Raw genomic sequence first — 27,024 nt, forward strand, 5'->3', positions numbered from 1 at the left:
AATGATTTAATTTAAATAATAAATAATATGAAACAAACAGTAGAAAGCTTGGCTGGTGCAGACTTAGGCCAGCCTTGCGCAAAGTTAAGGAAGTACAAAGGTGGAGTGAGGAATGGGGAGAGAAACTTCCAGAACAGCAGCGGCAGGGAGGAATGCAGATAGAATGGGGTCATGAGGGGTTCAGGGAGCACTTGGGGACCACGTAGGCTGTCTGGGATCAAAGCCCCGTGCAGAGCAAGCACCATCCCTGCTGTACTATCACTTGGGCCCTAGGAAAAGGAATTTGAAGGGAAGTCCTGGAATCCTTATCTGTGCCGTGTGGGCACCCCGTGGTGCTCAGTACCCTGGGTTTCCCCTCATTAGATTCTTGGGAGGAGGACCGGGCTCTTCAGGGGTGCAGAAAGGGCTTAACTGGAGTCCATATTTTGGTCTGCAGTGCTCAGGACCCCATCTCTGCAGTGGACACTCACCATCCTCATTGATACCTTCCTCCTTGTCTCATTGCCTTATAGGTTGGACTTGGCCCAGTCCCTGGGCCTCACTCAGCTGCAGGTGAAGGACGTGGTACCAGAACCGCAGGATGAAATGGAAGAAAATGGTAAGCAGGAAGCATGGCGTTTTTTCCTGTGCCTGCCATTGGCTGGTTGGGACCCCGGGACGCTGAAGATGGTGGCTGGAAGTTTGAACAGTTTCCCCTGACCTGGATTTCCCAGCCAGAGGATCCCGTTCTCCTGCCTCCCGCCCCACGCCCCCCACACCAGTTTCCTTAGAAAGAAATGAAAAGGCCCTCAACTGGGTGCTCGTATGGTGGGGAGGACGTTTGTGTTTTATGCAGCTGACCCGAGTTTGATCCCTGGCATCCCTTATGGTGCCTTAAGCACCCACCGCTTCTGAGTGCAGAGCCAGGAGTGATGCCTGAGCATTACTGGGTGTAGTGGGCTGGAGCGATAGCACAGCGGTAGGGCGTTTGCCTTGCACGCAGCCAACATGGCCGACCCGAGTTCGATTCCTCCCGCCCCTCTCGGAGAGCCTGGCAAGCTACCCGTGATGTATTCGATATGCCAGACACAGTAACAAGAAATCTCATGATAGAGACGTTACTGGGCCCACTCGAGCAAATCGATGAACAACGGGAGGACCGTGACTGTAATTATACTGGGTGTAAACCAAAAGGAAAAAGAAAAAAAGAAAGACAAAAAAGGCCCTTAAGCTGCCCCGTTGCCCCCTGAGCCCACCTACCAGCCTTTTCAAAGTACTTCCTCGCCCCTCCCACCAGGAGCCCAGAATAGAAAGCGTATTTTGTTGTTGTTGTTGCTCATACAGACACATGTGTGTCTATCTGTGGTCTTGTGTCCTTTCCTGCTCCCCAAAGCAGCAGCACCCCAGGGCTCCTCCCCATCCCTGCAGGGCTGGGCGGTGCGCATGGGAACAGCACCCCCTCCCCCACACACACACACACGCACACCCCATGCAGGTGAGGAGGTGACCAAAGTCATGAATCTCGGCAGCTCTGCTTTTCAAATGAGCTTCCTAAGATTAGCATCTCGAGGAACTCGGTTTCTTAAACTTTCTTTCTTTTTAGGAAAAAAAAAGGAGGGGGGGGGACTATTAAACCCAAATCTGCTAAGCAGTGGAGCATTTTACTTCTGGGTTTGTAAGCCACAAAGTTCCCAAGGCTCTACAAAGCTGCAGAGAAGAGGAGGGATGCTGCGAGGGTGGGAAATGGGATCTTGCTCCAGTTTCTATCTGTGACCGCTTTTCACCCAAGAAGCACGGCCCAGCGGCTGCCAAGAGCACCTGGGCTGCTGATAGGGTGGACACGGGGAGTCCACGTTTGGTCGTGATCCATTCAGAACTCCTTCATTGTTGCCAGATTTTTCACAACCGCTTGTAGGGTTTAAACCCAGAGTCTAGGAAGCTCTAGGAGAGCAGGAAGGCGCTTGTCTCGCAGACTGCTGACCCCATCACCACATACGGTTCCCCAGCACTGCCAGAGTGGCCCCAACCCCCCGTCAGCACCTTCCAGAAGAGACCACGCTCTAGACCAGTGGCTTTCAGCATTTTCACCCCAGGGGCATTTGTCCAAGTCCGGGAAAGTACTAGCCCCTGGGGGAGTCCGGTCTTCACAGCCTTTTCCTGCCCTCAGCCTAGCAGAGGCCCTCGGCCCAGGCATTGGAAACCATGGCTTTAAACATGTTCAACACTCTGCCATAACCTTCCTCGGTGCTCCCAGATCCCACTGCTCCCTCTCTTCTTGTCTGGACCAGGCCAGCTGGGAACCCACCTGGTCATAAATCACTATACCTGTTGTCTCTGTTTCCCACAAAACTCAGTGAACCAAGTTCATGTGATTTTTGGGGGGGTGGGGGGGCGGGGGAGGGGAGCAGAAATAAGTTGATAATTTTCTCAATTTGATGTTTTTCCTTCCTTCTAAAAAAGCGATTTCCTTGGACCCAGAGGAATAACAGTACCGTGTTTGGGGAGGCCTGGCAGCCACATAACACCTCTGGGCATGAGGTCCATCCTTGCTGGTGTCCATCACGCACTGGGCTCAGTCCTGCCGGCCCTCATGGCTGTGGGCCACGATCCTTGGTCCTCGTGGCAAGTGTGTTTGCACACATACACATGCAAGTACACACATGCACTCACGTACACACTTACACACTCATGCACACACATACATACTCATACACGCAGACACATACACACACACTCGTACATGCACACACACTCACGCACACGTACACACACACATAGGCACGCTCACACACTCACACGAACATGATTTGATTTGCCACTGACTCAGATGTCCATCCCCGTCTCAGACGCACAGTTTTGCACTGCAGGAATTCCTGTTTGCTCAGCTTCCTGTCCCCGGCCACTCCCCCACAGACCTGAGGGTGAGTAGGTTCAGAACCAGGGTGCAGACACAATAGAGGGTTAAGCCCCTGTCTGTGGGCTCGCCCAGTTTGGTCCTGGTCTCAGCCCTGGCAATGCAGACCGGATAAGCCCTGGCACCAGAGCCGAGCCTGGGAGCATCCTTGAATCTTGTACTGGGCTGAGAATCAACACAACAGCAGCCCCACCCGCTGGCCCCTTGAGCACAGCTTGGGAGCCCTCCAGCCCCCAAGAGAGAAAGGTGAAAAGCCCCTGGCCCATCCTGCTCCTCGCCCACCCCCAAGGTCCAGCCCCGTCCACCACGGTCAGGTGGCCACCCCTTAGCCTGCCACTCCTGGCTCCCTCCCCTCTCTTGTGGTTTTAGCCCATTGTTACTTTTCCCGCCTAAAAACTCGATTTCTTGCTCCTAAATCGAGGAAGGAGCAAGAAAGGAAAGAAAGAAAGTGCCGATCGATGACCATGAGTGGAAAAAGCCGGCCAGGCAGCATCTGTTGTGTCCCTCGAAAGGAATTCCTGGGCAGACCTTCTCGTTTCCTTGGGGGACCCCTGGCCCTGACGGGGAAGGTTTGGAGATGAAGGCGGTTTGTCTCTGCCGGCACACGCAGAGCTAGATGGCAAAGCCGGGTGCGAGCCCCAACACATGAAGCAGTGAGTGCGTTCCATGCCTCTGTGAGGCGCACCTTGTCCCGGGCTGTAGCTGATAATGAAATCCAAGCATCCAACGGCACTGAGGATCCTGTTAGGTGGTTGAGTTTCAGAAAGCTGCAAGGGTCACTGGGTGCTGAATGAGCCTTACGGATCGGTGAACCCCTAAAACTCCAGAAGAGAAGCATACGGAGGAGGGTCGCAGGGAGAAGGAGACGGGGCAGGACGCAAGGAGAGTTCAGACCAGGCTGCAGGCACAGTGCAACGGGGAGGGTGCCACACACACACACACACACACACACACACACACACACACACACACACAGGCACGCTCATGCTCTCACACAAACACGATTTGCGTGCCCTGCATGCAGCCAGCCCAGGCTTCATGCCCGACACCACAGCTGGTTTCCTGAGCACTGCCAGGAGTGAGCCCTGAGCACAGTGGGGTGTGACCCCCAAACAAAAGGAATTCAGTCAAGTCCGTGGTCACTTCCAGACACGTGTGGGGGCCGGGGGGAGGCCAACGCACTGAGTATGCAGAAGGCTGGGAGCACACCGCTGGGTCCCCAAAGCCCAGAACAGAGGTGCCGGCAGGTACGACGCCCCTGCATCCTGGGGCAGAAGGTGCCTGTCGGGGGACTGTGTGGCCGCCGGAGTCAGATCTGGGAGTGGGCTGTGCTGGGCTGTGCTGACAGGCTCGCTCCTCCCGGGCCCATTTGGGGCAAGTCCCTTCACCGCACACCCACCTCCTTCCTCATCCATCATCGGCATCACCGTCTCCGAGTGGCAGGGCCATTGTCTGTGTCGGTTATCAGCCATCTCTCTCCTGACTCAGATGATTCACGCACTGACGGCCTGTCACTGCGCCAGCCCGCCCAGGGCCGTGGGACCGCCAGCACCCCGGCCTCTGATGTCACTTGTTTTTCACCAGCTCTGGAGCTGCTGGCACCCGGCGGGTGGAGGCTCTGGGGGCGCTGATCAGAGTCACTTCACACATCAAACCCTGGGGGACACCCCCACTGCCCCCAGTTGAATCCCTTTAGGAAACGGAAGCTCAGCTCACAGAGCCCTTTACTAGGCAGTGAAAGGGGATGTTAAGGTAAGACCAGATCCGCCCCCCACCCCGCCCTCCACATCTGAGCTAAAATTTAGTAAAGGTCAGGTGGGGGAGGACCTGGATGAGTCTGCGGAGGAACGGTGGAAGAATGCCAAGGGTGCAGGGACGGTGTCAGTCAGGGAGGGCTTCCTGGAAGAAGTGTCATGTCATGGCAGTTGTAATGGGCAGATAGAAGCATGCCAAGGGGCGAGGATCGGGGAAAGGAGCCCAGGCAGAAGGAAGGGGCGGAAGTCAAAGGGGGCTTTTTCAAGTTCCTGCAAAGGACCCGGAGCTCACGGTGGTGCCACGTGGTGCCACTGAGCGTCCGGCTTCCCCCGAGCGGACGAGCTCCCCGTTGCCTCAGAGCTGGTGCCGGTGGAGTCACCCGCTCCCAGGTGCTCTCTGCAGGGAATGGGGAGGAAAAAGAAAAGGGTAATTGGGTAATAAAGATGTCTCAAGGCTAGTAACCTAATTGGAACTGGAAAAAGATTAGCACTCGATCTCAGAGCTATTCACACGCCGCCAAGGCTGTCTCTGCCAGGCGTGAGATAACATCTCCGACTAGTTCCTACCGGCCGGCCTGTGCCCTGTAGCGGGTGGGCAGGCGCTCACCCGCCAACCCAGACCTGCGTGGCCTTCGCGGACACCCACGATGACCAGCGTCTCACGAGCCACTGGCCTTCTCCAGCTCCTCAAATACTCATCTGTTCTTGGGTGTGGGGGGAGAGGGTCGGGGGGTCCCAGAGGCACAATTTATGGTGGGAGGAAAGGGGGAGGGGTGGACACAGGCCCTGTCCTGGAACTGTCACCCCTGCTGCAAGTCTCAGGGACGCCGGCCCGGGCAGGTCCACAGGACCACCTTGGGGTCACTTCACACCGCACGCCTGTTTCCTCAGCAGTAAGACCTGGTGGTGGAAGGGGGTGGGGGCAGTGCAGGAACCCGCGTGCCCACCCGAAACCTCAGAGCAGCAAATGCACCATCACACACAGCCGGGCAACATTGGCTGCCCCCTCCCACCTCCGCTCTTGTTCTTTTGTTGGGTTTTTTTTTTTTTTCCTTTTTGGTTTGGTTTGGTTTGGGAGCTACATCCGGCAGTGCTCAAGGCTGACTCCTGGCTCTGAGCTCAGGGATCCCTCCTGGCGGACATCAGAGGACCATATGGGGTGCCGGGTGTCCAGCCCGGGTCAGCCATGTTCAAGGTGCTCACTACTCCCCAGCCCCTCATGTTGGTTCTTTTATTCGCATTTACACAGTGGTAGGCTGCAGCCTTGCACGCTGCCGACCCAACCAACCTGGGTTCAATTCCTCCGCCCCTCTCGGAGAGCCCGGCAAGCTACCGAGAGTATCTCGCCCACACGGCAAAGCCTGGCAAGCTCTCTGTGACGTATTCGATATGCCAAACACAGTAACAACAAGTCTCACATTGGAGATGTTACTGGGCCCGCTCGAGCAAATCGATGAACAAGGGGGAGGCCCGTGACCATGACCTGGCCGCAAGAATCCTTGTGTCCGGAAAATCCCAACTCTGGGAGTCAAGAAGGTGAGGCTGAGTCCAGTCGGCCTCTGAGCCTGTCCCTGGCTGCAGGCGGCACTGGGCGCCTGTCGTCTTTCTTCTCCCGGTGTGGCTCCCCTCCCCGCAGGCGGGGAAAGTCGCCTCTCATGCTACAGAGCCCCAACTTATGGTGGGTTGGGGGAGACAGTTGCTACAGCGATGGGACAGCGGGCAGGGTACTTGCCTTGCACGCGGCAGACCTGGGTTCGATCCCAGGCACCCCCTAGCGTCCCCGAGTACCCCCAGGAGCGATTCCTACGCGAAGAGTCAAGAGTAACCTGTGACCCTCACCGGACTGGGAGTGGCCTCCAGACATCAAAAAGTGACTGTCTCTCCCGACTCTCGCTCTGACAGAGACTCGGGTGGATTCTGAGCAGAGGGAACGTCCGACTGAGGGGTGCTGAGGGGTCAGAAGGACCCCTCAAGGCCTGAAACAACAGCGGCTTATTCGGAGTCTCCCTGGGGCCCCCTGAGCAGCGAAATCCTGGTGGGGGGATTAGGGTTGCCTGGCTCGGGGCTGGGACTCTGCGCTCCGCCTCTGCCCTTGGTTAAGCCTCTGACCCAGTCCCTCTTGTGAGTTCGAGGAAGAATCCGGCCTAGTAGACGAGTCCTCCCCGACGGTTTGCGGCCCAACTGCCCGTCCCCTCCCTGTGCGCCCCAAGGAGCGAGCCAAAACTGCGCCTTGAACCCCAGCAGAGGGGACTCTGGGGCCTCTGATTTTGGAGCTGGGTGGGGGCAGTCGTGAGCAGACATGGCGCTCAGAGGGGGCTGCCATGTGGCCTCGGGTGCACCAGGGTTTGGGGCCTCCCCGGGCCCCGGGGACTGTGCTGACTCTGGGGGCCCCGGGAGAAGGTCACTGGGTTGCGTGAGCCTGCGCAGCTGGGGGCGGCCGCGGGGGTGGCCGCCACGTCACTCAGGTGCGCTGGGGGCAGGGAGCCAGCAGCGGGTGCCCAGGGCAGCGGGCGGCTAGTTATCCCCTAATTACCGCTCGCCCTGGAATGTTTTATTCCACTTAGAAAATGGTCTGATTGTTGGGGTTATTTTTCCTCTGTCTCTGTGCTGTAGGAAAGAGCCCGGCACGGCCGTGTGGGTGGTGCTCGCTAATTGCTGGCCCCAGACTTTCCTTTGCCAGTTGTGGCTTCCTGAGACCTGCCCTCTGCAAGCGATTGATCACTCCGCAGGGGCGCCTGGCGTGGTCTCCCCCCCTTCTCCCGCCTAACCTAGCGGGGGGGCCGCTTTCAACGTGTGTCTCCCTGGGGTGCCCCTGCGTGCTTTCAGCAGCCAACAGGATCAGATACCGACGATAGGGAAGGAGCAGGACCCCCGTGGTGCCTCCTCGCCCCCGGTGGGTTCTGTCAGCGCCCGTGCCTTGTTAAGAGTCCCCATGCGGCCCGTGGTAGCGGCTGAGCCGTCCTCAGCTCGGAGGAGGTGTTTGTTGAAAACTTAGGGTTTGCTTCCTCCCTAAGGCGAGAGAGAGAGAGAGAGAGAGAGAGAGAGAGAGAGAGAGAGAGAGACAGACAGAGATCAAAACCAGTCATGGATCTCAATGCAAAAGCTAGCCCAGAGGAATGGACTGGTAGCTTGGAGCACTGGTTTACAAGTTCATATCTCAGGTCACAGGTTGAAATCCCGGGTGCCCCACATGAGCTGAACACTCTCCCGGGGTTCTGCTCTCTGTAATTCCCCTTTACCAAGGGTCATTTCTGGCTGCACCACAGCCAGGGTGGGTGTAAGCTCCACAAAAAGGAAGTGCAGCGTGAAAAACCGTGTATGTCCCTATGTCCCATGGCCGGGAAGTGTGGCCCCAGGTGAACAGACGTGCCAGCACCAAAATCGGTTAAAATTCAGGGAGCACCGTGGTGAGTGGACTAGGATGTCGGCCTGCTGTGCCGCCCCCTGAGCACCCCAGCCAGGTGTGTGTGTCATTGCAAGACCGTGAGTAACACCCAGGAGGGTGGGGTGGGGTCAGGACATAGAAAAGCTGACACTGGAAACAGGAGCGTTTTGACTTCCTGCAGGGCAAAACTGCTTCTCTGAAGAACACGAGAGAGTCCGAATTCATGCCCCTGCCCTGGGCAGGCTCTCTCAGATGGGGGCCCCCAAAGCATCATCATTAAAATGAAAACTAAGTTAAGATTGGACGGAAGTGAAGCCTCGTGCTGTGGGAAACCGGAGTGGACACCCGAGGCCGGGAGATCGCGTGACCCATCTCGGCTCCGCAAAAGGACCGTGACCTAGAACCTGGGCGGGCATCATTGCTCTGAGGGCCAGGCGAGAGCTTAGGGACCAGAGCACAGGCTTGGCATGCGAGTTCCCTGGTTCCGTCCCCCAGTACTGCCTAGAGACCCCCACCCACACCCCAGCACCGCCAGGGGCAGGCGCTGCTGGGTGTGCGTCCCCCCAGACAAGAGCTCCTGCCTAATGAAGAGGTGACAGAAAAGAGTGGGCGAAGGGTCTGGACACAGGTCTCCGGGGAAAGTTGTTCAGGCAGATCCTGGCCCAGGCAGAGAGGCTGAACCCCACAGGCTTCGGGGGATAGGCAGACGGAAACCCCAAGCAGGGCTTTCACCAGGAGACAGAATCCCAAGCACTGCTGGGAAGCGCAGAGACGCCAGGCCCTGCGGCAGGTGGGACCAGGGTAGCGGCCTTGGGGGGGTCACTTCTCCAAAGGTCCACGCAGTGACTGGAGACGGCGCAGGGGTGAAGGTGCCTTGTTGGTTCCCGGCATCCCATCTCCCCCACGTGTCATGCGGCACAGCCCCAGAGCCCCCCCAGCACCCCTCGGGACGGACCTAGAAGCCCAGGAGCAGTGCAACCTGGGTGGCCCAGGTCACCCAGCACCCTGAGGCCTGAGGGCTACCACATCCCCTTGACCTGCCCAGAAAGGGAACTCGCCTCCTCCACCATGGGGACTGACAGCCAGGGAGGGAGGGTGGACACTTATCGCAGACCCACGCCTGTGCACACACACATTACACACTTGCTTTGGGGTATCTTGTGCGCGCAGAGAGACGCACACACTCGGGTCTGAGACCACACCCAGCCCAGAGTCTCGTCTTGGTCTGTGCTTGGGGGGGTCACTTGAGTGGGGCTTAGGGGACCATGCAGTGCTGGACAGCCACTATCCCAGTCTTTTGCACCATTCGTTTGCAACACCCTCCCCCCCCCCCCCCCACACACACACGTGTGTGTTTACATACACAGACATATGAACGCACATGTTTCTTTTCTGACGATCCTTTGCGGATGGGCTGATGATATTGGGGTACTATTCCTTGCCTGTTCTCATCTGCATCTCCATTCCCTGGGGTGCCGGTGGAGCATTTGGCCCCAGGGATGGAGCCCAGGGGTCAGTCGAACCCTGGTCAGCATATCTCACGGGACTCTCTTTTCCTTTATTTCTTGGAGTTGAAGTTGGAGTTTCCTTGTGTTTCTGATCATTTTACTGAATGCCAGACCAGTGGCGTGGGCCCACGTACACTGTCCGTGGGCTGTTTCTCCTTGCAGTGGAGCGGGGCCCCTGTGAGCAGGCCCGAGGTGCCTCTGCTTCTTCACTGTGGGGTTGCACAGGCCCGTGCGCCTTTAAAGGTGCAGCGGGGAAGGAGGAGGGCTCCAGGATGCTTTTGGCCAGAGTGTTGGGAAGGCGGGTGGAGCACCTGGGCTGTGAACGTGGAAGGAGGGGTCCATTCCTAGGCCTCATCACCCTTGTTCTTCCCTCGTAGGTCCTCAAAGGTGGACAGGAAGCGCCCACCAAACCCAAAGGCCGCCCCAAGAAGAACTCCATCCCCACCTCGGAGGAGATCGAAGCGGAAGAGAAGATGAACAGCCAGACCCAGGCGTCCCCAGAGCCCTGCCCGGGCCAGGAGGAGCCCTGCGACCCTCCGGAGCCCCAGGCCTGCACAGAGCCCCTGGAGGCAGTGGAGCCCCCCGGCCAGCCCCCGGAGCTGCCCACAGCCCTGTCTGCGGAGCCCCCCACCGTCCAGCTAAAGAGAAGCTTTGGCGGAGGGACGGGGGACACAGCGGCGAGAAAGAGGGAGAGAGAAGCCTCCAGACTGGTGGGGGGTGGGGACAGATTCCCCAGCACCCCCTCCCCGGCCTCTGACCACCGCCCGTGTGGAGGGCCCTGCCTCCGGCCTCTCTCTGCTTTTGCCACACGATCCCTTGGATTAAGGGGTGTAGTGCCTTGGAACTGGGGACACAGCTGGGACTGAGACTGCCCACAAAGCAAAGCCCTCCGTTGAGCGTTGGGGGTGGAGCATGGGGCGGGGGTCTCCCGAGCTGTTTCCCTGTGAGCCCCCGGGCACTGGTCCTTGAAGCAGAAGCAGGGGGGGCGGAGCAGGGGTAGCCCACAGCACACCCGCAACCTGCCCCTTCCCGTTCCCAGCTGACTCAGCACTTATTTCTGTAGTTTTAAAGAGAGAATTTAATGTTTGGGGTTGTTGCTTTTTGTTTTTTTTTGGAAGGGGCGGGTTGGTGAGGGCGGGCAGGAGAGAGTTGGGGCCCGGGGAGTTCAGAGTTCTGAGCGTTGTTTCTGAATAAAGTTGGTTGGTGTGGAGACAGGCGTGCCTTTGTACCGTCCGAGCGGCAGGGGCCAGCCGGGGCCTCCCCGCCTTGGTTCCTGCTTGCCGAGGCCACGGTCCCTGGAGCTTCCGTGCAGATATGTGGAGATGACTTTTATTTTCTAACGAAAAAATAAATCTTTTCGAAGGAGGGAGTGCCTCGTTTCTGAATGAACGTCCTTTGGAGAAGAGAACTCGGAGGAGGCACCAGGCTCGCTGGACTTTCTAATTATCACGGTCACGGTCCTCCCGTTGTTCATCGATTTGCTCGAGCTGGCCCAGTAACGTCTCCATTGGAGACTTTGTTGTTACTGTGTCTGGCATATCGAATACTCTCGGTAGCTTGCCGGGCTCTCCGAGAGGGGCGGAGGAATCGAACTCGGGTCGGCCATGTTGGCTGCGTGCACGGCGAACGCCCTACCGCTGTGCTATCGCTCGATAGCAAGATAGGAAGAAAGAAAATTTAACTTTCTAATTATTATTTTATTAAATCACCGTGAGACAACGAGTTAGAAAGGGGTTTCAGTCATGCAGTTTCCAACACCCATCCCTTCAGCAGCGTACACTCCCACCACCACTGTCCCTCGTTACCCTCCTTCCCTCCCCCACCCCAGCCTGCCTCAACGGCAGACACCTTCCTTCTCTCTCTCTCTCTCTCTCTCTCTCTCTCTCTCTCTCTCTCTCTCTCTCCCCCCCCCCCCCGCTCCCTTTTGGTCATCATGGTTTGCGGTACAGATTCTGTAAGGTTGTCATGTAGATCCCTTTACCTACTTTTAGCATCATTTCTCATCCGGAGTCGTCATTTCCAACTGTCATTGTGGTAGTGGTCTCTTCTCTATCCTAGCTGCCCTCTCCCCCTTTCCCCCACCTTGTGATAAGCTTCCAGCCGTGGGCCTCGTTTCTTTTGTTCATGGATGATGATCTCATACCGTGTGTTTATATCCCATAAACGATTGCAAGCATCCTATGTCTGTCCCTCTTCTGACTCTAAATACTCTGATACTCTCTAAATCCGTCCATCTATAAACAGATTTCATGACTTCGTTTTTTCCTAACAGCTGCATAGTATTCCATTGTGTGGATGTACCGTAGTTTATCCAGTGTGCTCACCAGACTCTTAATTCTCTGCTGGCAAGGAAGAGAGGGGCTGGGGCCCCAGTGTGCCGGGCAGAGGGTGAATGAAAGGGTGCAGAGCCCAGTAGCAGGGTGCTACCTGCCCCCACCTGCACCTTCCAGTAACTCGTGTTGGGGAGAGGAGGCTGCTTTCCACATCTCTCTCACCTCCAACCTTGTTTATTTTCCTTTTCCTTTATTATTTCATCTTTGGGGGCCACGCCTGATGGTGCTCAGGGCTTCTTCAGACCTGGTGCTCAGGGTCACTCCTGGTGGTGCTCCCGGGCCACCCCAGCCCTCTGCATCCCAAACTGGCACTCTGCTCTGCCCAGTTTTGTTTTATGTTTGTGGTAGAGTCAATCTTGTCTGCCCCCGCCCTCCTGCACCCCCTGGCCCCCTGCCCGCAGCCCAAGTCCCTCAGCCCTGTGCCAGTCTAAGAGCTTGTTTTCACCACTGTTGCCTGTTGCTCTGCTTCCTTTCCCACCATCCCACAGCAGGGTGAGCTCCCCACCGGGGGCCCTTCTCCCTCGGGCTAGTCTCACCCCGTGTTGCTGCCTCCACGTCGTAGCAGAAGGTGAGCCTTCACCTGGGGGCCAAGGAGTATTCCAAACACATGTGGACCGGTCTCTGTCCATGCCCTGGCCACCGGGCCCTCGGGTGCTGGACGCCTCCTGCCTGCTGGACAGTGCTGCACTGGGCCAAGGATGCTGAGATCTCTGCCCGTGTGTGGCTCTATATTCTTGGTGGAGGGGTGTGTGTGTGTGGGGGGGGGCCTGTCCTGGGTCCTACACGAGTTCTTGATGTTCCTGTTTTGAGTACTTCCTCACCTTGGCCTCTGCAAGGAAGCAAAACCGTTCCCTGCCCGGTGACCCACACCAGAGTTGCTGTGTCCAAGTTCAGTGGGAACAGTCCATGTGCCTATTGTAACCCCAACTTTCCCTGCTCATAAGCACACTCCGAGCAGGGGCCTAGCCCATGTTCTCTGGGCTCTGGCAACTCAACACGAAGGTCAGGTGCTTTATCCCTCCTGGGACAGAGGACGGACAGGTGGTCCTGGAGGTCCTGTCTGCATAGGCCCCACATGTCGGCTACCCCTGGCTTCCTTCCGGTGGAAACTCTGCAGCCCACCCAGCCCCTGGTGCAGCTTACTGCATGGTCCTGCCCCATCCACCACCCTACCCCAGCCAGGCTGGGCTTCCGGCTTCCAGGCACTCCTCTGACACGGCCTTCCCGGTTTTCTGTGTCTTGCCCTGGGTCCACGGTCTTTTCTGGGGTATCTAATGGTGACAGCTGTTGCATCATGAGATGGGAACACAGGCAGGGTCCAGACCATGTACTGTGATGTGGCCCTTGGCCTCTCGTGTGTGGAGTTGTTTCTGGTGGGGGTGGAGGGTCTCAGTCCTCAGGTTGTAGTTTTCTCCTGTTCTGACAGTCCTGAGCCCAAGGCCACTCTGTGGAGCAGACCTGGACTTGTCCTCCAGACTCAGTTCTCTGCAGATTTGCTCTGCCACTCCAGGGTGGGTCAAGGCTGCTCAGAGATGAGTGTGGGCTCCGGTTAGAAGCCAAGTCCAGCACTGGCCTGGCCTGGGGATATGGTGCCATGGGCAGCAGTGCGTGCTCTGCATGCAGGAGGCATAATCGCATTCCCATTACTTCCTGGTCCCCTGAGCCTCCCTGGGAGCAAACTCCCAAGCTCTGAGCCAAGAGTAGCCCCCAAATACCCCCAGAGGTGCCCACTCTCCTGCCACAATACACCCTGAGGGCAGCACCTGGAAACTGTGGGATGAGATGTGTGCATCTTGAGCGGGGTTGTTTGGTGATTCCTGACCACCATAGGAGGGGAGGTGTCAACATTTCCTCAGCTTTTCAGCATCTTCCTCAGAGGGTCCTGGGTGCTGGTGCCTGTCCTGGGTGCTGTGGGTGCTGGTGTCTGTCTTGGGTGCTGGTGCCTGTCCTGGGTGCTGGTGTCTTTCGTTCCCCGCTGACTGGCCTTGCACGGCAGAACTACATCTCCCTCCCAAGCTGAGGACCCCCAATTCAAGAGTCGATTGTAGGCCACTGGCCTGCTGCTCTGACATTTCCAGAGGGAAGGGGATACTCAGACGCACCCCACTCTGAAATAGCTGCTAACAGACACTGATTCTGACCGCTGAGGGGTGGGCGGACAGCACTTCTTTGTTTTCAATTGAGATTTTGTGATTTATAATACTTTTAATGATGTTTTTTTTGTGCACATAATTCCTGCACCCGTGTACCCACCTCCCTCCCCCCATGGACCCCAAGGCCCCCTCCCTTAGAGCCCTTCCCACCAACTCTGCTGTGGAGCAGTTCTCCCCCTGTCTTGCCTTTGACCCTCTGCTGCTGCCTTGCTGTGTGTCTTTAAGTCCCACATATAAGTGAGATCCTGACCACTGAGGGGTGGTCCTGCCCCATCCGTCACCCTACCCCAGCCGGGCTGGGCTTCTGGATCTATCTCTTTCCTTCTAGCTGACTTCACTCGACCTGCTCTAGTCCCATCCATGTTACTGCCAAGTACATGGTTTTGTTCGTTCTTGGAGCTGCAGAGTCTTCCACTATGGATATAGACCTCAACTTCTGGATCCCATGCCCCCATACGTTGTCATTTGGGTTGTTTCCATGTTTTGGCTGTTGTACTAAGTGCAGCAATGAGTGTTGGTGTGCGTACATCCTTTAGAATTATTGTTTTTGTGTTTGGGAGAATAGAAGCCAAGAAGTGGTATCGCTGGGCCATATGGGAGTTCCAGTCCTAGTTTTTGAGTCTCCATTTTACTTTCCATAGACATTAAACCAGATGACATTCCCACCAACAGTGGCTGACGGCTCCTTTCTCACCATGCGTCCTTTCATGGACAACACCATTTGGGGAGAGGGGAGGGCCCCCCAGCAGGGCTCAGAGGCTCTGCAGAGCAAGGTGAGATGCAATGGCCCTGCTCATGTGCTGCAGCTGGGATTCGGCTGTGCTGGGGTCCTTTGGCACGGCACCCTACTATATGGGGGAGGGGAGGGAGAGAGGCAGTACCAGGAATCAAACTTGGGGCCTTGCGAAGGCAGAACCCCAGCCCTGTCAACTGCCTCCCCCACCCCTGCCCTTTCACAAACACTTCCAGGTGATGCTCTAATAGGGTTGTTTGTTTCTATTGTAGGGCAGAGAGAGGTCAAGGAGCTGGTCAGCCAGTCAACCCCAGGGTCCAGGCCCCTGTAGGGAGCCCCCAAGCCTTTGTAATTTGAGCATCTCACTTTGGGTTAGGGGGCTGGGGAGGTTGGTGAAGGAGAAACTCTAGATGTGTCCCCTTCACTGTCATCTGTCCCAGTGTAGGCCTTGGGTGGGGGGGTCGGGCATCCTTCCTGTCTGTCCAGGGTCAGGCAGCTGCACCACTGCCTCTGTTTTAGAAAGTTGGAGACCTCCAGGACAAGGCCCTGAGCGTCAGTCTGGGTCCGAGTGCTCACCCAACAGAGTGGGCTTCTGCGTCCCTGTGACCTAGCATCGGCTTCTCTGCAGTCTCCAAAGCTTGGAGCAGTGATGGCCACTGTCAGCCCTCACCAGCCTTCAGCAGGAGCCCCCTGGGCACTGGGCAGTAGGCTGCTGGCCCCCACCGAGGTGGTCAGCCCCGCAGATGCCCTCCTCAAGGCCTCCCTGCCTTCGCTGGCTGCTTCAGACTCCCCTGCCCTGTTCATGACCTTTCAACTTCATTCCACCCCCGAGCCCACGCCCTGGGCAGGGCCTGCACTGCTGCTGGACCAGGGGCCGCCGGCTCTCATTCCCTCAGGCCCTGCCTCGTCAGCCGCGGAGGGCAGAAATCAAGAAATCAAGCAGGGATGCACAGATGGCCTCGGAGACGATGTCCGAGGCTTCTCCCCAACATCTCAGCTGCCTCGGGAATTTCCTAGAAGTGCCCCCTAAATCTGCTCCCGTTCTTTCCGAAAGGCAGGCAGGAAGGAAGGATTGAGATTAGAGCGCTGACATGTGCTGTGTGCACGCACACACACAGCCCAAACTTGTTTCTCAGGATTTGGATGCCCTGAATTATGTTTGCCACAAGCCCTGGGGAGGAGCTGGCACTGCCTCCATTTGCACAAAGACCCTTTCGGACTCTGCTCCTGGCACAGAAGCCCCCTCTCCCTCACCCTTCTCAGCCCTACAGTTGGCACCCACCTCTTCCTGCTCCTGAATTAACTACTTGTCCCTGTCCGACCCGTGAATTCTCTCTCCCCTCATCCTCGTCCATTGCCTTTCGCCATCCTCGCAGGGGGCCTGCCGCCATATGTCCCAAGTGGGCCCTGGGCCCACTGGTTTTCCTGCTGGAGCTGAGCCCAGGAGGGATGGGGCACAGGCCCCGCCCGAATTGGCATATGAAGCATGTGGAGACTTCGGGTCTCTTCCTCCTCTTCCCCCAACGTTCTACTGCGGTGCCCTGAGGTTCTGTGGTTCCCGGGGGATTGCAGGCCCAGCTCACAGTCACTTTGCAGCTGACCATGGGCTGCAGGGCTGACACTCCTAGAGACCAGAGGGAAGCATCTTATCCTCTGCAGACACCAGGGGTCAGTGGGAGAAGACAGAGGTGGGAGTAAGGCATGCTAGAAATTTCCTCAGGGACAAAGGGCAAAGGTAGCAGGGAGCTCATGCCCGCAGCCTCTTCTGCTGGGGTCCAGCTTGTCCCATGTGTGCCCCCTTGCCAGCATCTGTGTCGCGGAGGCTCTGAGGAAGTCGGTTGGCCATGGAGAGCCCCATTGAGGCCTCTGTAGAAACCAGAAATGAAAGTCCTCGGCGACCCCAGTCAAACGTGGTAGCTAGTGGGTGTTGTGCAAGGTCGGTGGACTCACTCAAGAGGCCACGGGGGAGGAATTCATTCTGGAAGGCCGGCACAGGAAGGGGCAGCTGACCCAGGCATCAGCCCTGAGGACCAGGACCCAAACTAATTCCTTGGACAGGGTGTAGCCAAGAATGGCCCTCCCCACCGGCAGACAGGGCTTCTGGGGCATCTGGGGGAAATTGTGACCTTGGGAGGGGGCCCAAGCCAGACAGGGTGAGCGACCAGAGCCATCCTCGCCTCTAGCCACATCTCAAGACCCCAGTTTCCCCCCATCCTATCTGGGCCCACACCCGTCCCTTCCCGCAAACCAGCAACGATGTTGGAGCCGCAGTGGGGGTCTTGGGGCCCGAGGTCAGGGGGCCCAGCCCGGTTCTGAGAGCCTTGCCACCTGCCCTGCCCTGGGAGGTGACGTTCTCTCGTTCTCTCTGGGCGTGTGGTGATTCACGGTGAGGATGTCCCCTGGCATGCCCTCCCACATCAGGCCAGGCCGCTAGGAGAGGGTTAACCAAGGCCCATGGGGAGGTGATTAACACAGAGGCAGCAGGTGTTCGCTGAATTCACCTGAATGGCTATGCTAATCCCAGACTGTCACCCAAATCCTGGGCGGAGGGCGGTGTGGGGGGTGGGGCGGGAAGAGGGATCCCGGAGAAGCCACAGGTAATCTGGGCGCGGACCCTGGAGCTGTTTCGGCAACAACAGGCTCCTTTTTTTATTTCTCCTCCTTGCATTTTGCACTCGCCTCGCTGCTGGGCCACCGGGGCCCCTGGGGGCTCCCCTCACACCCCCCTCCAGCCCCTGTGCCCAGCCACCTCCCGCCAGCTCCCGGGGAGTTTGTCACCCTCTGCTAGGGGTCATCCAGCAGAAGGGCCCCAAAGCCAGTCTCCGTGACAGGCCCTTGCAGACGTGCCCGCGCTCTTTCCCAAGCCTCTTCTCGTCTGTTTATTTTTGTTGCAGATTTATTCAACACACAGTTAAGTGCCCATTTAGCTCTGCAAACTGTCATCACACCCGCCTGATGAATAAGATCATTCATGGACAAAACCCTTTAAACATTTTTTACGAAGGAGGAGGGGAGGCGTGGGGAAGAGAAGAGGAGGAAACAGCACTCCAGGTCAGCGAAGAGGCCAAGGACTAGGGGAGCCCAGAGCCGCCTCCTGCAGCTGGGAGCAAGCGCCCCGCGGGGGTCAGCAACGCTGGACTGGGCTCTCCGTTCAGGCCTTTGTCTGGCACCTGCAGCATCCAGCCTCCCTGCACCTGCTCTTCCCGCAGGGCCCCGAGCAGATTTCCCACCGGCCCTGTTCCCCTCCTGAAGCTGATCTGGGAGTCTAACACGCTACCTTTGGGGCCAGGGCCTACAGCTAAGCCCGCGTCCCCAGGCCTGGACTCTGTAAAGACACATGCATAGAGACACACCCAGACACACCAAAACTTAGATATACAGACAGACGCAGACATATCACACAGATACACAAAGACATAAAAACACAGACAGACACACAGAGCATACACACAAACACAGATACACACACAAAGACATAGATTCACAGACACACAAATAGACACAGACATAGATAGACACACAAACACACACAAAGACAGATACACAGACACACAGAAACACATATGCAGATACAGATACAGACACACATAGACACACACGTGGACACACACGGACACAAGCACTCACAGACACATGCTCGGACATACAGACACATACATGGACACACATTGAGAGATGCACACAAGGACACAGGCACACACACAGACACACAAGGACACCAGAGATATACACAGCTCTGCGAGTCTCCGTCCCCCTCTGACTAAGGCCAGAGCCTGTAAACAGCCTCTCCCTCCACCACCTTGCAGCTCTCTGCCATCCCGGAAGCCCAGGATGCGTCAGGTGCTGAGGTAACTCAGGCACAGACCACCATCCTCCTGCATCCCAGGAGCCCATGGGGCAGGAGGCCAAGTGGACAGAGGCTAACTCCAGCCAAGCACCGAGGTAGGCAGACACATGTCCCTCAGCAGCCCCTGCCACCCCACACAGCTCTCCTCAGGGTGTCCCTTTCAGGGAGTATGCCCAGCCGGGTGTGGTTCACAGCCTCGGCCTCCCCTCGGGGCGAATGATCCAACCCTCTGTCTCCCGCCCACACTCCTCTCCTAGCCTCCAATCAGGCTCACTCCCGCCTATGTTTCCACCTACATTGGGAAGAGGGAGTGCCGGAGGGTGTGGTCACTCACGTGACTGGAAAGGGGGTGTCTGGAGGACCTTTAGAGGAAGGGTCACTTCTGAAGCCCACACACAGGGCCGTGTCCTCGACATGGGCAGGCTGGCCTAGAGCCTCCCAGCCCAGAATGGGAGGGGCCCAGGAGAAGCTTCTGGAATGCAGTTCTTTGGCGTCACGCAGGCAGTTCCCAGTGGGAACTCAGAGGCCTACGCCAGCCTCAGCCTCTGACTTGGCGGATCACGCTTCTGCCCTTGGAGACCCTCAAGATGGTTTTCCTTTCCCCTATCTCCCTCCTCTTCTGGATTTTCCTTTCAACTATTTCTTGCTCTCCCCGCCCCCCCCCCCCCCCCCAACCAATGCAAATAAATCCCAGTGTTGGAGCACATTCCTCAGAATCAAAGCAGCGGAGGAGATACGAGGTACAATCGAAGCAGGTGTTCCTCATGCAAAGCACGAAGGAGTGTCAGTTCACACACACCCGAGCCTGTGAGGCATTGGAGCTTGCGTCTGGTAGTGCTTTCTAAGGATGAGAAATGTTTGTTTTGGTTACATGACCGTCTAGTCCTGTCATACCAGCATGTGGTCGTGGCAGTTGAAGAATTCACTGACTGCAAATTTCTCTGCAAGCTACTTTCCAGAATCAAACTGGTTTGAGGCAGTCAGGAGCAAACACCAGCTGACAGAGTGTGTGCACTCAAGCCTGGTAGTTTTATTCACAAAGGTGAAAATAAATGTATATGGAAATGAAGACCACAGAAAGAATTTGTGAGCACAACCCCAGCAAATTTCCAGTGTTCAACTTACCTTACTTTTGACTTCTTTCAAGATTCATAAATATGTCCTTGAGATGGATTGTGCCTTGGAATCTTCTTTAACCAAACATGGTTTAACACAAGGTCACAAAGATTTTTACGTGGTGTTTTCTTCCAGAAGTCTTATTTTAGATTTTATATGTAGCAGTCTGTTCTGTTCCTAGTTAATTTCTATGTAAAGCATAAGAAACAGGTGAGAGTTTTTGTTTAATGTGTCTCACTTTTTGCTTTAGACTATCAATTTTTCCCATGGTCATTTATTGCAAGGATTACATTTATTCCATTGGGTGTTTGTTTCTTTTATCAAAAACTTGCTGTCCATATGTCTAGTCACCATCCTTCATTGAAAGACACATTAGTCTTTCATTGATCTGTCTTTTATGCCAATACTACACTGACTTATTCTAACTTTATAGTTAAAATAATTAACTATATTAAAAACCAACTAACATTCATCTGTCACTTTTTTTCTTCTTTTGCAAAATGTTTTGTTATTTCAGGTCCTTTGCATTTTCATTTGAATTGTATGGCCACCTCATTCATTTCTCTGAGATAACCCACTCAAAGTTTTATTGGAAATGTAATTAATCTAGAAACCAATTTAGGTAGAATCGACATCACTGAATAAGCTCAAGAGTTTAAACTCTTGAGCCTATTCGCCAAGGTGGCTTGGCGCATGCCTCAGGCAACCGCAAGCAAATGTCCGAGCTCGAAAAGCAGTGCAGAGATGCGACTAAGGAAGATCTCAAGGAGAGAAGAGCAGCAGTGCTGGTAGATGTGGGAGAAGCCCAGAAAAGCATTCGTAATGCCCGCTTGTCCTTTGCCAACTACAAGACCAAGATGACTGCCCTCCGGCGTCCTGATGGATCTATCACATCTTCCAGAAGGGCAATGGAGAAGATTATTCATGACTTCTACTCAGATCTCTTTAATAACCATGTCCAATTGCCCACATACCAAATTCCGCAGGATAGATATGTCATTCCCAAGGTTTTCCCTTCTGATATCCGACATGCCATTTCGTCAGTAAAGAAATGAACAGCATCTGGCCCAGACAAGGTCAGACCTGAACAACTGAAGAACCTATCGTCAGTACTCATCAATGCACTGGCTCGGCTATTTCACACGCTACCTACCTGTCTGAATGCAAGGTTCCATCCCAATGAATGCAAGGTTCCGTCCAATGAATGCAAGGTTCCGTCCAGACAACTGAAAAATCCATCAACGAATCCAATGGTCCCATTGCTATCCTCCCCATGGTTTCCAATCAATGACCAGCTCTTAGTTTGTACAGGCATCAAAGATTTTAGAAAGAGTTAATGCAGTTCTCCAAGAGGAAGGAAACAAAGCAAGGAGGCATAAGGAAAAAAATGTAATGGGGGCCAGGTTTGTGAAGGTGAGTTGGTGGACAGCCAGTGAAAGAGGGGCGGTACATGGGATGGAGTGGACAGCACCTGTAGATGTGGGAGCTGTGAGTCTACATAACACAAGAAATGCAGTCTTGAAAAGCGGGGGGGACATAAGAACAAGAGCTGGGAGAAGATATGAGCCATCAGCATGTCCTTAAAACAAACCTGTGTTCGGTGTCTGGGAGAAACGGCCCTGCAGTCAGTCTCCCAAATCAGAACTGCTATCTCAAGAAAAGGACAACTGTGACTTGTATCACTCAATATTAAAAAAATAAACCCAGGTCTCTGAAAGATCACATATTGTCCCTAAAATGTTCCTAATGAGCAGTGCTTTGAGTTCTCATCTACAGTTAGACCAATTCAGTCATTCACAGATCATCTTGTGACAGTTTATCCCCGAGTCTGCATTTGGAGGACTCAGGTTCCAGCTGTGGCCACTATACTGCTCTTCCCCAAGAAGAATGATGGATTTCATTCAAAATGGAATTTAGCTACAAACAAACAAACAAACAAACGCTGTCTTCCCATTTTTCATCGATTTTGCTCAAGCGGGCCCAGTAACGTCTCCATTTTTTTTGAGACTTGTTGTTACTCTATTTGGCATATTGAATACCTCACGGGTAGCTTGCCAGGTTTTGCCATGCGGGTGAGATACTCTCGGTAGCTTGCCGGGCTCTCCAAGAGAGGCGGAGGAATCGAGCCCAGCTGGTTGTGCGCAAGGCAAACGCCCTACCGCTGTGCTATCGCTCCAGCCCCCAGAAATTAGCTAAACAAAAGAAAATTTGATATATGTCTCTCAAAGCGATTACTTCAACCTGATTCACAGGCTCAGTGTAATCCCAAACAAGCAAACAAACAAAAAAAATCACAGCTATTTTACAAATATCAATGCAACGATTCTAAAGCTTATATAGAGAGACAGTGACATCAAATCTAGAGAAATCAGATTTGAGAACGAGGGAAGGCTGGACATGTGAAAAGATCAAGTATGATGAGGGCTGAGAAGGGCCCACTGATGCCAGCAAGCTGAACGCTTTAGAGAACTGCTCAGGAATCAAAAGAGAATGAACTGCTTTGAGCTGCAAGATTGCTGGTGTCTGCTGCCCCGGCAGCATTTTGAGGCTGTGATTCAAGGCTCCAGGGTCAACTCAGAAAAACCCAGAGACCTGCGGCTAGTCCCTCTGAATACTCAGGAGAACACACTTCATGTCAGAATTAGAACCAATCCAGAATAAATCTGATCCACATTACGGAAGATGTGAATACTAACTATCAAACATAGCTGGAAGCAATGAAAGGGGCTAATCAAATGGAGAACTATAGTTTATTCAGTTGGCTGGGAAATGGCTAAAAGGTTTGCAGGTTTCACACACCATGCAAACAGCACAGCCAGCTCGTGCTCGAAAAAGACCCTCATCAAGGAATGGTCATGCAAATGAAGAGCACTGAGACGGAGGAAGGATGACTGTGGAGTCTTTGTGGGCATGTGTGCATGACTTTTTAGAACTGCCATGTCTGCTAATAGTGACATATCCGACCTAACAAGTATTGCCAAATCTCTCTCTGTCACTGTCACTGTCATTGTCCTCCCGTTGTTCATCGATTTGCTCGAGTGGGCCCAGTAACATTGTGAGACTTGTTACTGTGTTTGGTACATAGAATACGTCATGGGTAGCTTGCCAGGCTTTGCGGTGCGGGCAAGATACTCTCCGTAGCTTGCTGAGCTCTCCAAGAGGCTCCAGCCCTGGAGTGGTAGCACAGTGGTAGGGCGTTCAATTCCTTCACCCCTCTCGGAGAGCCCCGCAAGCTACTGAGAGTATTTTGCTCACATCTCGCCCACACAGCAAAGCCTGGCAAGCTACTTTTGACATATTCAATATGCTGTCTCACAATGGAAATATGGAGATGTTACTGGACACGTTCGAGCAAATCTCTCTCTGAATTACCGATAAATACACTTTGTGGGAGTCCCAGGTTTGATCCACGAGGGTCCTTCCAAGCACTGCAGGGTGTGTAACTGAGACAGACCTTGTTCCTAGGTCTTGTTGTGATGTCATCACTTGGTCACTTGACTTCCCGTTACTCATCGATTTGCTCGAGCAGGCGCCAGTAATGTCTCCATTCATCCCTGTCGCGTGCTAGTGTAGCCCAATGGCGTCTGTTCATTCTAGGAACACGAAGAGCCTCAAACCGATCGTTCAGGGTCTTGACGAAGAAGTCTGACCATCTTGTAGGTGGGCGGCCCCAAGGTCTTTTGGTATCCCATGGAATCCAGTTGGTAACGGCTCTAGTCCAGTTGTCATCTCCAAATCTCATTATATGACCAGCCCATCTGATTTTAGACAACTTGGCAAACAAGACAGTGTCCCTGATTCTTGACCATCGATGGAGGTCGGAACTCTGGATTCTTTCTCTCATTTGAGTGAAACATGATACTCCAAGCATAGCTCTTTCGATTCCACTTTGAGAGCCCCAAATAGCGTTCTCATGCTGTTTTCATAGGGCCCAGGTCTCTGAGGCATATGTTAATGCAGGAAGAACAGTGGAATCGAAGAGATGTGCCCACAGCTGGAGGTTCTTCATCCTTTAGCTATTTCTTCGACACTTTTGAAGGCGTTCCAAGCTGCTCTCTTCCTCCTGCACAACTCAGATTCCAGGTCATTCGTCATGTTGACTTCTCGACCTAGGTACACATAACTGTTGCATTTGGAGATGATCATTCCGTTGAGAGTGAATGAAACGTCAGGAACAAGATTGTTTCTCATGAACATTGTCTTTGTGAGATTCAGCTGGAGTCCGACGTTTTCACACTCACGGTCGACGTCGGCAAGCATTTGTGCGGCTTGGCTGATGTTTGGTGTTATTAGAATGATATCATCAGCAAAGTGGAGGTGGTGTAGTTGCCGACTGTCTATCTTCACTTCCATTCCTTCCCATTCCAGTCGTCGCATGACATTCTCGAGTGTGGCATTGAAGAGTTTTGGTGAAATGGTATCACCTGCTGAACCCCTCTCTTGACATGGATGATCACTTCTTTGTAGAATGGTGAGATCCTGGTAGTGAATCCATAATACAGCTCATGGAGGATCTTGATGTATTGAGTTTGAATGCCCTGATTGGCTAGGGCTTTTTGCATTCAATGGATGGAACCCAATGAATTCCAAAGGAATTTATCAAGAAAATATGGAGAATATTTCCAGAATATTTCCAGTAGCTAGACAGTTACACCCATCAACTGCCGTGTAACCCCAACAATGGCCAGGATCCAGAGATTATAACACCACGCTCCCAGAAGAGAACAAAGCAGAGTCTCCTACCCCCGTGCCTGACTGACCTTACCAGAGCCTAACAGCTAAAGACCTCCGGGACCCAGCCAAAGTCATACTGAGACCACTCTCCACATGCTTGGATGAGTCTCACGCATAGAGGAACTGGCAGAAGAACCCAGGTGTGCAGGACCCAGGGCTGAGATCTCCAAGCCTGCACGGTTTGGGACTGGGCCTTCCAGTAGCTAGACAGCTACACCCACCAACTGCCATGTAACCCCAACAACGGCCAGGATCCAGAGACTATAATACCAAGCTCCCGGAAGCTCAAGGCCGCATTTGTGGCCGCACAACTTCTTATTCTCTAATTCTCACTCTCAGAGAAACTGGCAGACTACTGAGAGTATCATACCAGTACATATGCTTGAATAGGAACACCTGTAAAGTTTATTTGTGTTTTGAGGCTACCAAGAATATCCCACCCACACGGCAGAGTCTGGCAAGCTATCCATGGTGTATTCGATATGCCAAATTCAGTAAATAAAATGGATCTCATTCCCCTGACCCTGAGTACGGCAGCGTTGAGAAGGTTGTGGAAGGAGAGGCTGATAAAATCTCAAGGCCGAACTAGCCCGCCAAAATGAAGAAAGACAAAAATAACTGTCTGTACTTTCAATGTACATATTCTGGCATCTGATGCATCCATCGAGGACCTGATGGTACAAGCAGGAACAATCAAGTACGACATCATTGGTCTAACCGAGAAGAGAAGACATCAATCACATCACGCCGTTTTTCGACACTGGAGAAGAACTGTTCCTTAGAACATGCCACAGAAGAGGCGTCGGTGGTGTCGGTGTCCTTGTCAACATGAACTTAGCCATGAGCATTGATTCATTCGAATGCCTAACAACATGAATCGGATGATTACACTTGAATAGATGTGGCTCACTGCCAGCAGTTTCTATCTTCGTTGTCTATGACCAACATCCAATTATGGTGAAGGAGAAATTGAGAAGTTCTACATGGAGCTGGAGAAGTTCTATAAAGAAGACCACACCTTCTACAAGATCATTGTCAGTGATTTTAATGCCAAGATAGGACCGAGAAGATCAGCTGAAGAACTCCACATCGGGACCCATGGCCTAGAATGGAACGAACAGGGACGAACAGGGTGACAGACTGTCTGAGTTCATCATGTCGACCAAGACCATCCATGGTAACTCACAGTTCCAGAAGGCCGAATCTAAACGTTGGACATGGGAGTCTCCCAGTGGACTGTTTCACAACAAAATTGACCACGTCATATTCAATCGACGGTTTTTCCTGACTGATGTTGCTGTTATCCCAAAATTCCAAACGGGATCGGACCACCGTCTCCTTCATGCAAAATTCTACTTCACAGAGCTGGGAGAAAGGAAAGCAAAGTTTAAGAAGAGAACTCCCAGAATGACCACCAACTGAGAGCTCTTTGGCTCTGTTGCAGCAACATGGGAAGATGCCGTCATTGACAACATTGATGAGGAATACGATCGACTGGTTCAGCACCTTCATGATTGTGCGAGGAATGCTAAGAGAAAGATAACCACAAAAAAAAAAAGCCTGTCTTCAAGCACTCTTGAGCTTATTCGCCAATGTGGCTTGGCTCATGCCTCAGACAACCGCAAATGAACGTCTGAGCTCGCAAAACAAAGCAGAGAAGTGATCAAGGAAGACCTCAAAGACAGAAGAACGGCAGTGCTGGTAGATGCGGCAGAAGCCGGGAAAAGCATTTGTAACGCCCGCCTGTCCTTCACCAACTACAAGACCAAGATGACTGCCCTCTGACGTCCTGATGGATCTATCACATCTTCCAGAAGGGCAATGGAGAAGATTATTCATGACTTCTACTCAGATCTCTTTAATAGCCATGTCCAATTGCCCACATACCAAATTCCGCAGGATGGATATGTCATTCCCAACGTTCTCCCTTCCGAAATCTGACACACCATCTCATCAGTAAAGAAATGAACAGCATCTGGCCCAGACAAGGTCAGACCTGAACAACTGAAGAATCTACCATCAGTACTCATCAATACACTGGCTCGGCTATTCACACGCTACCTATCTGAATGTAAGGCTCCGTCCCAATGGAAAACCAGCAGGACTATACTACTATACAAGAAGAAAGACATCCACGACATTGGCAACTATCATCCAATCTGCCTATTGTCTTTCATCTACAAGCTGTTCACTCGAGTCATCCTGAATAGGATTGGCAGAAAACTAGATGAAGGACAACCATGCGAGCAAGCCGGGTTCCACAAAGGGTTCAGCACCATCGACCATATCCACATGATAACCAAAGTTATTGAGGTTTCTCGGGAGTTCAAGATGCTGCTCTGTCTAACGTTCATTGATTTAAAGAAGGCCTTTGATTCTGTTGAGATGGAAGCAGTCATCGAAGCCCTAGCCAATCAGGGCATTCAAACTCAATACATCAGGCTCCTCCATGAGCTGTATTACAGATTCACTACCAGGATCTCACCATTCTACAAAGAAGTGATCATCCATGTCAAGAGAGGGGTTCGACAGGGTGATACTATTTTACCAAAACTCTTCAATGCCACC

The 27,024-nt window shown here is 53.8% G+C and overlaps 1 protein-coding gene across 1 annotated transcript in view; it reads left to right on the forward strand.

The window, feature by feature from the left end:
* BARX2 (BARX homeobox 2) overlaps positions 1 to 27,024 on the forward strand; it is a 126,939-nt gene that overhangs the window by 57,635 nt on the left and 42,280 nt on the right. Inside the window, 3 exon segments of the mRNA XM_056107555.1 lie at positions 513 to 558; positions 560 to 598; positions 9,918 to 10,217. Coding sequence (XP_055963530.1) covers positions 513 to 558; positions 560 to 598; positions 9,918 to 10,217 — 385 coding nt within the window.

Source organism: Sorex fumeus, unplaced genomic scaffold (genome assembly GCF_029834395.1).
Source record: "Sorex fumeus unplaced genomic scaffold, SorFum_2.1 ptg000169l, whole genome shotgun sequence".
Taxonomy (NCBI): Eukaryota; Metazoa; Chordata; class Mammalia; order Eulipotyphla; family Soricidae; genus Sorex; species Sorex fumeus.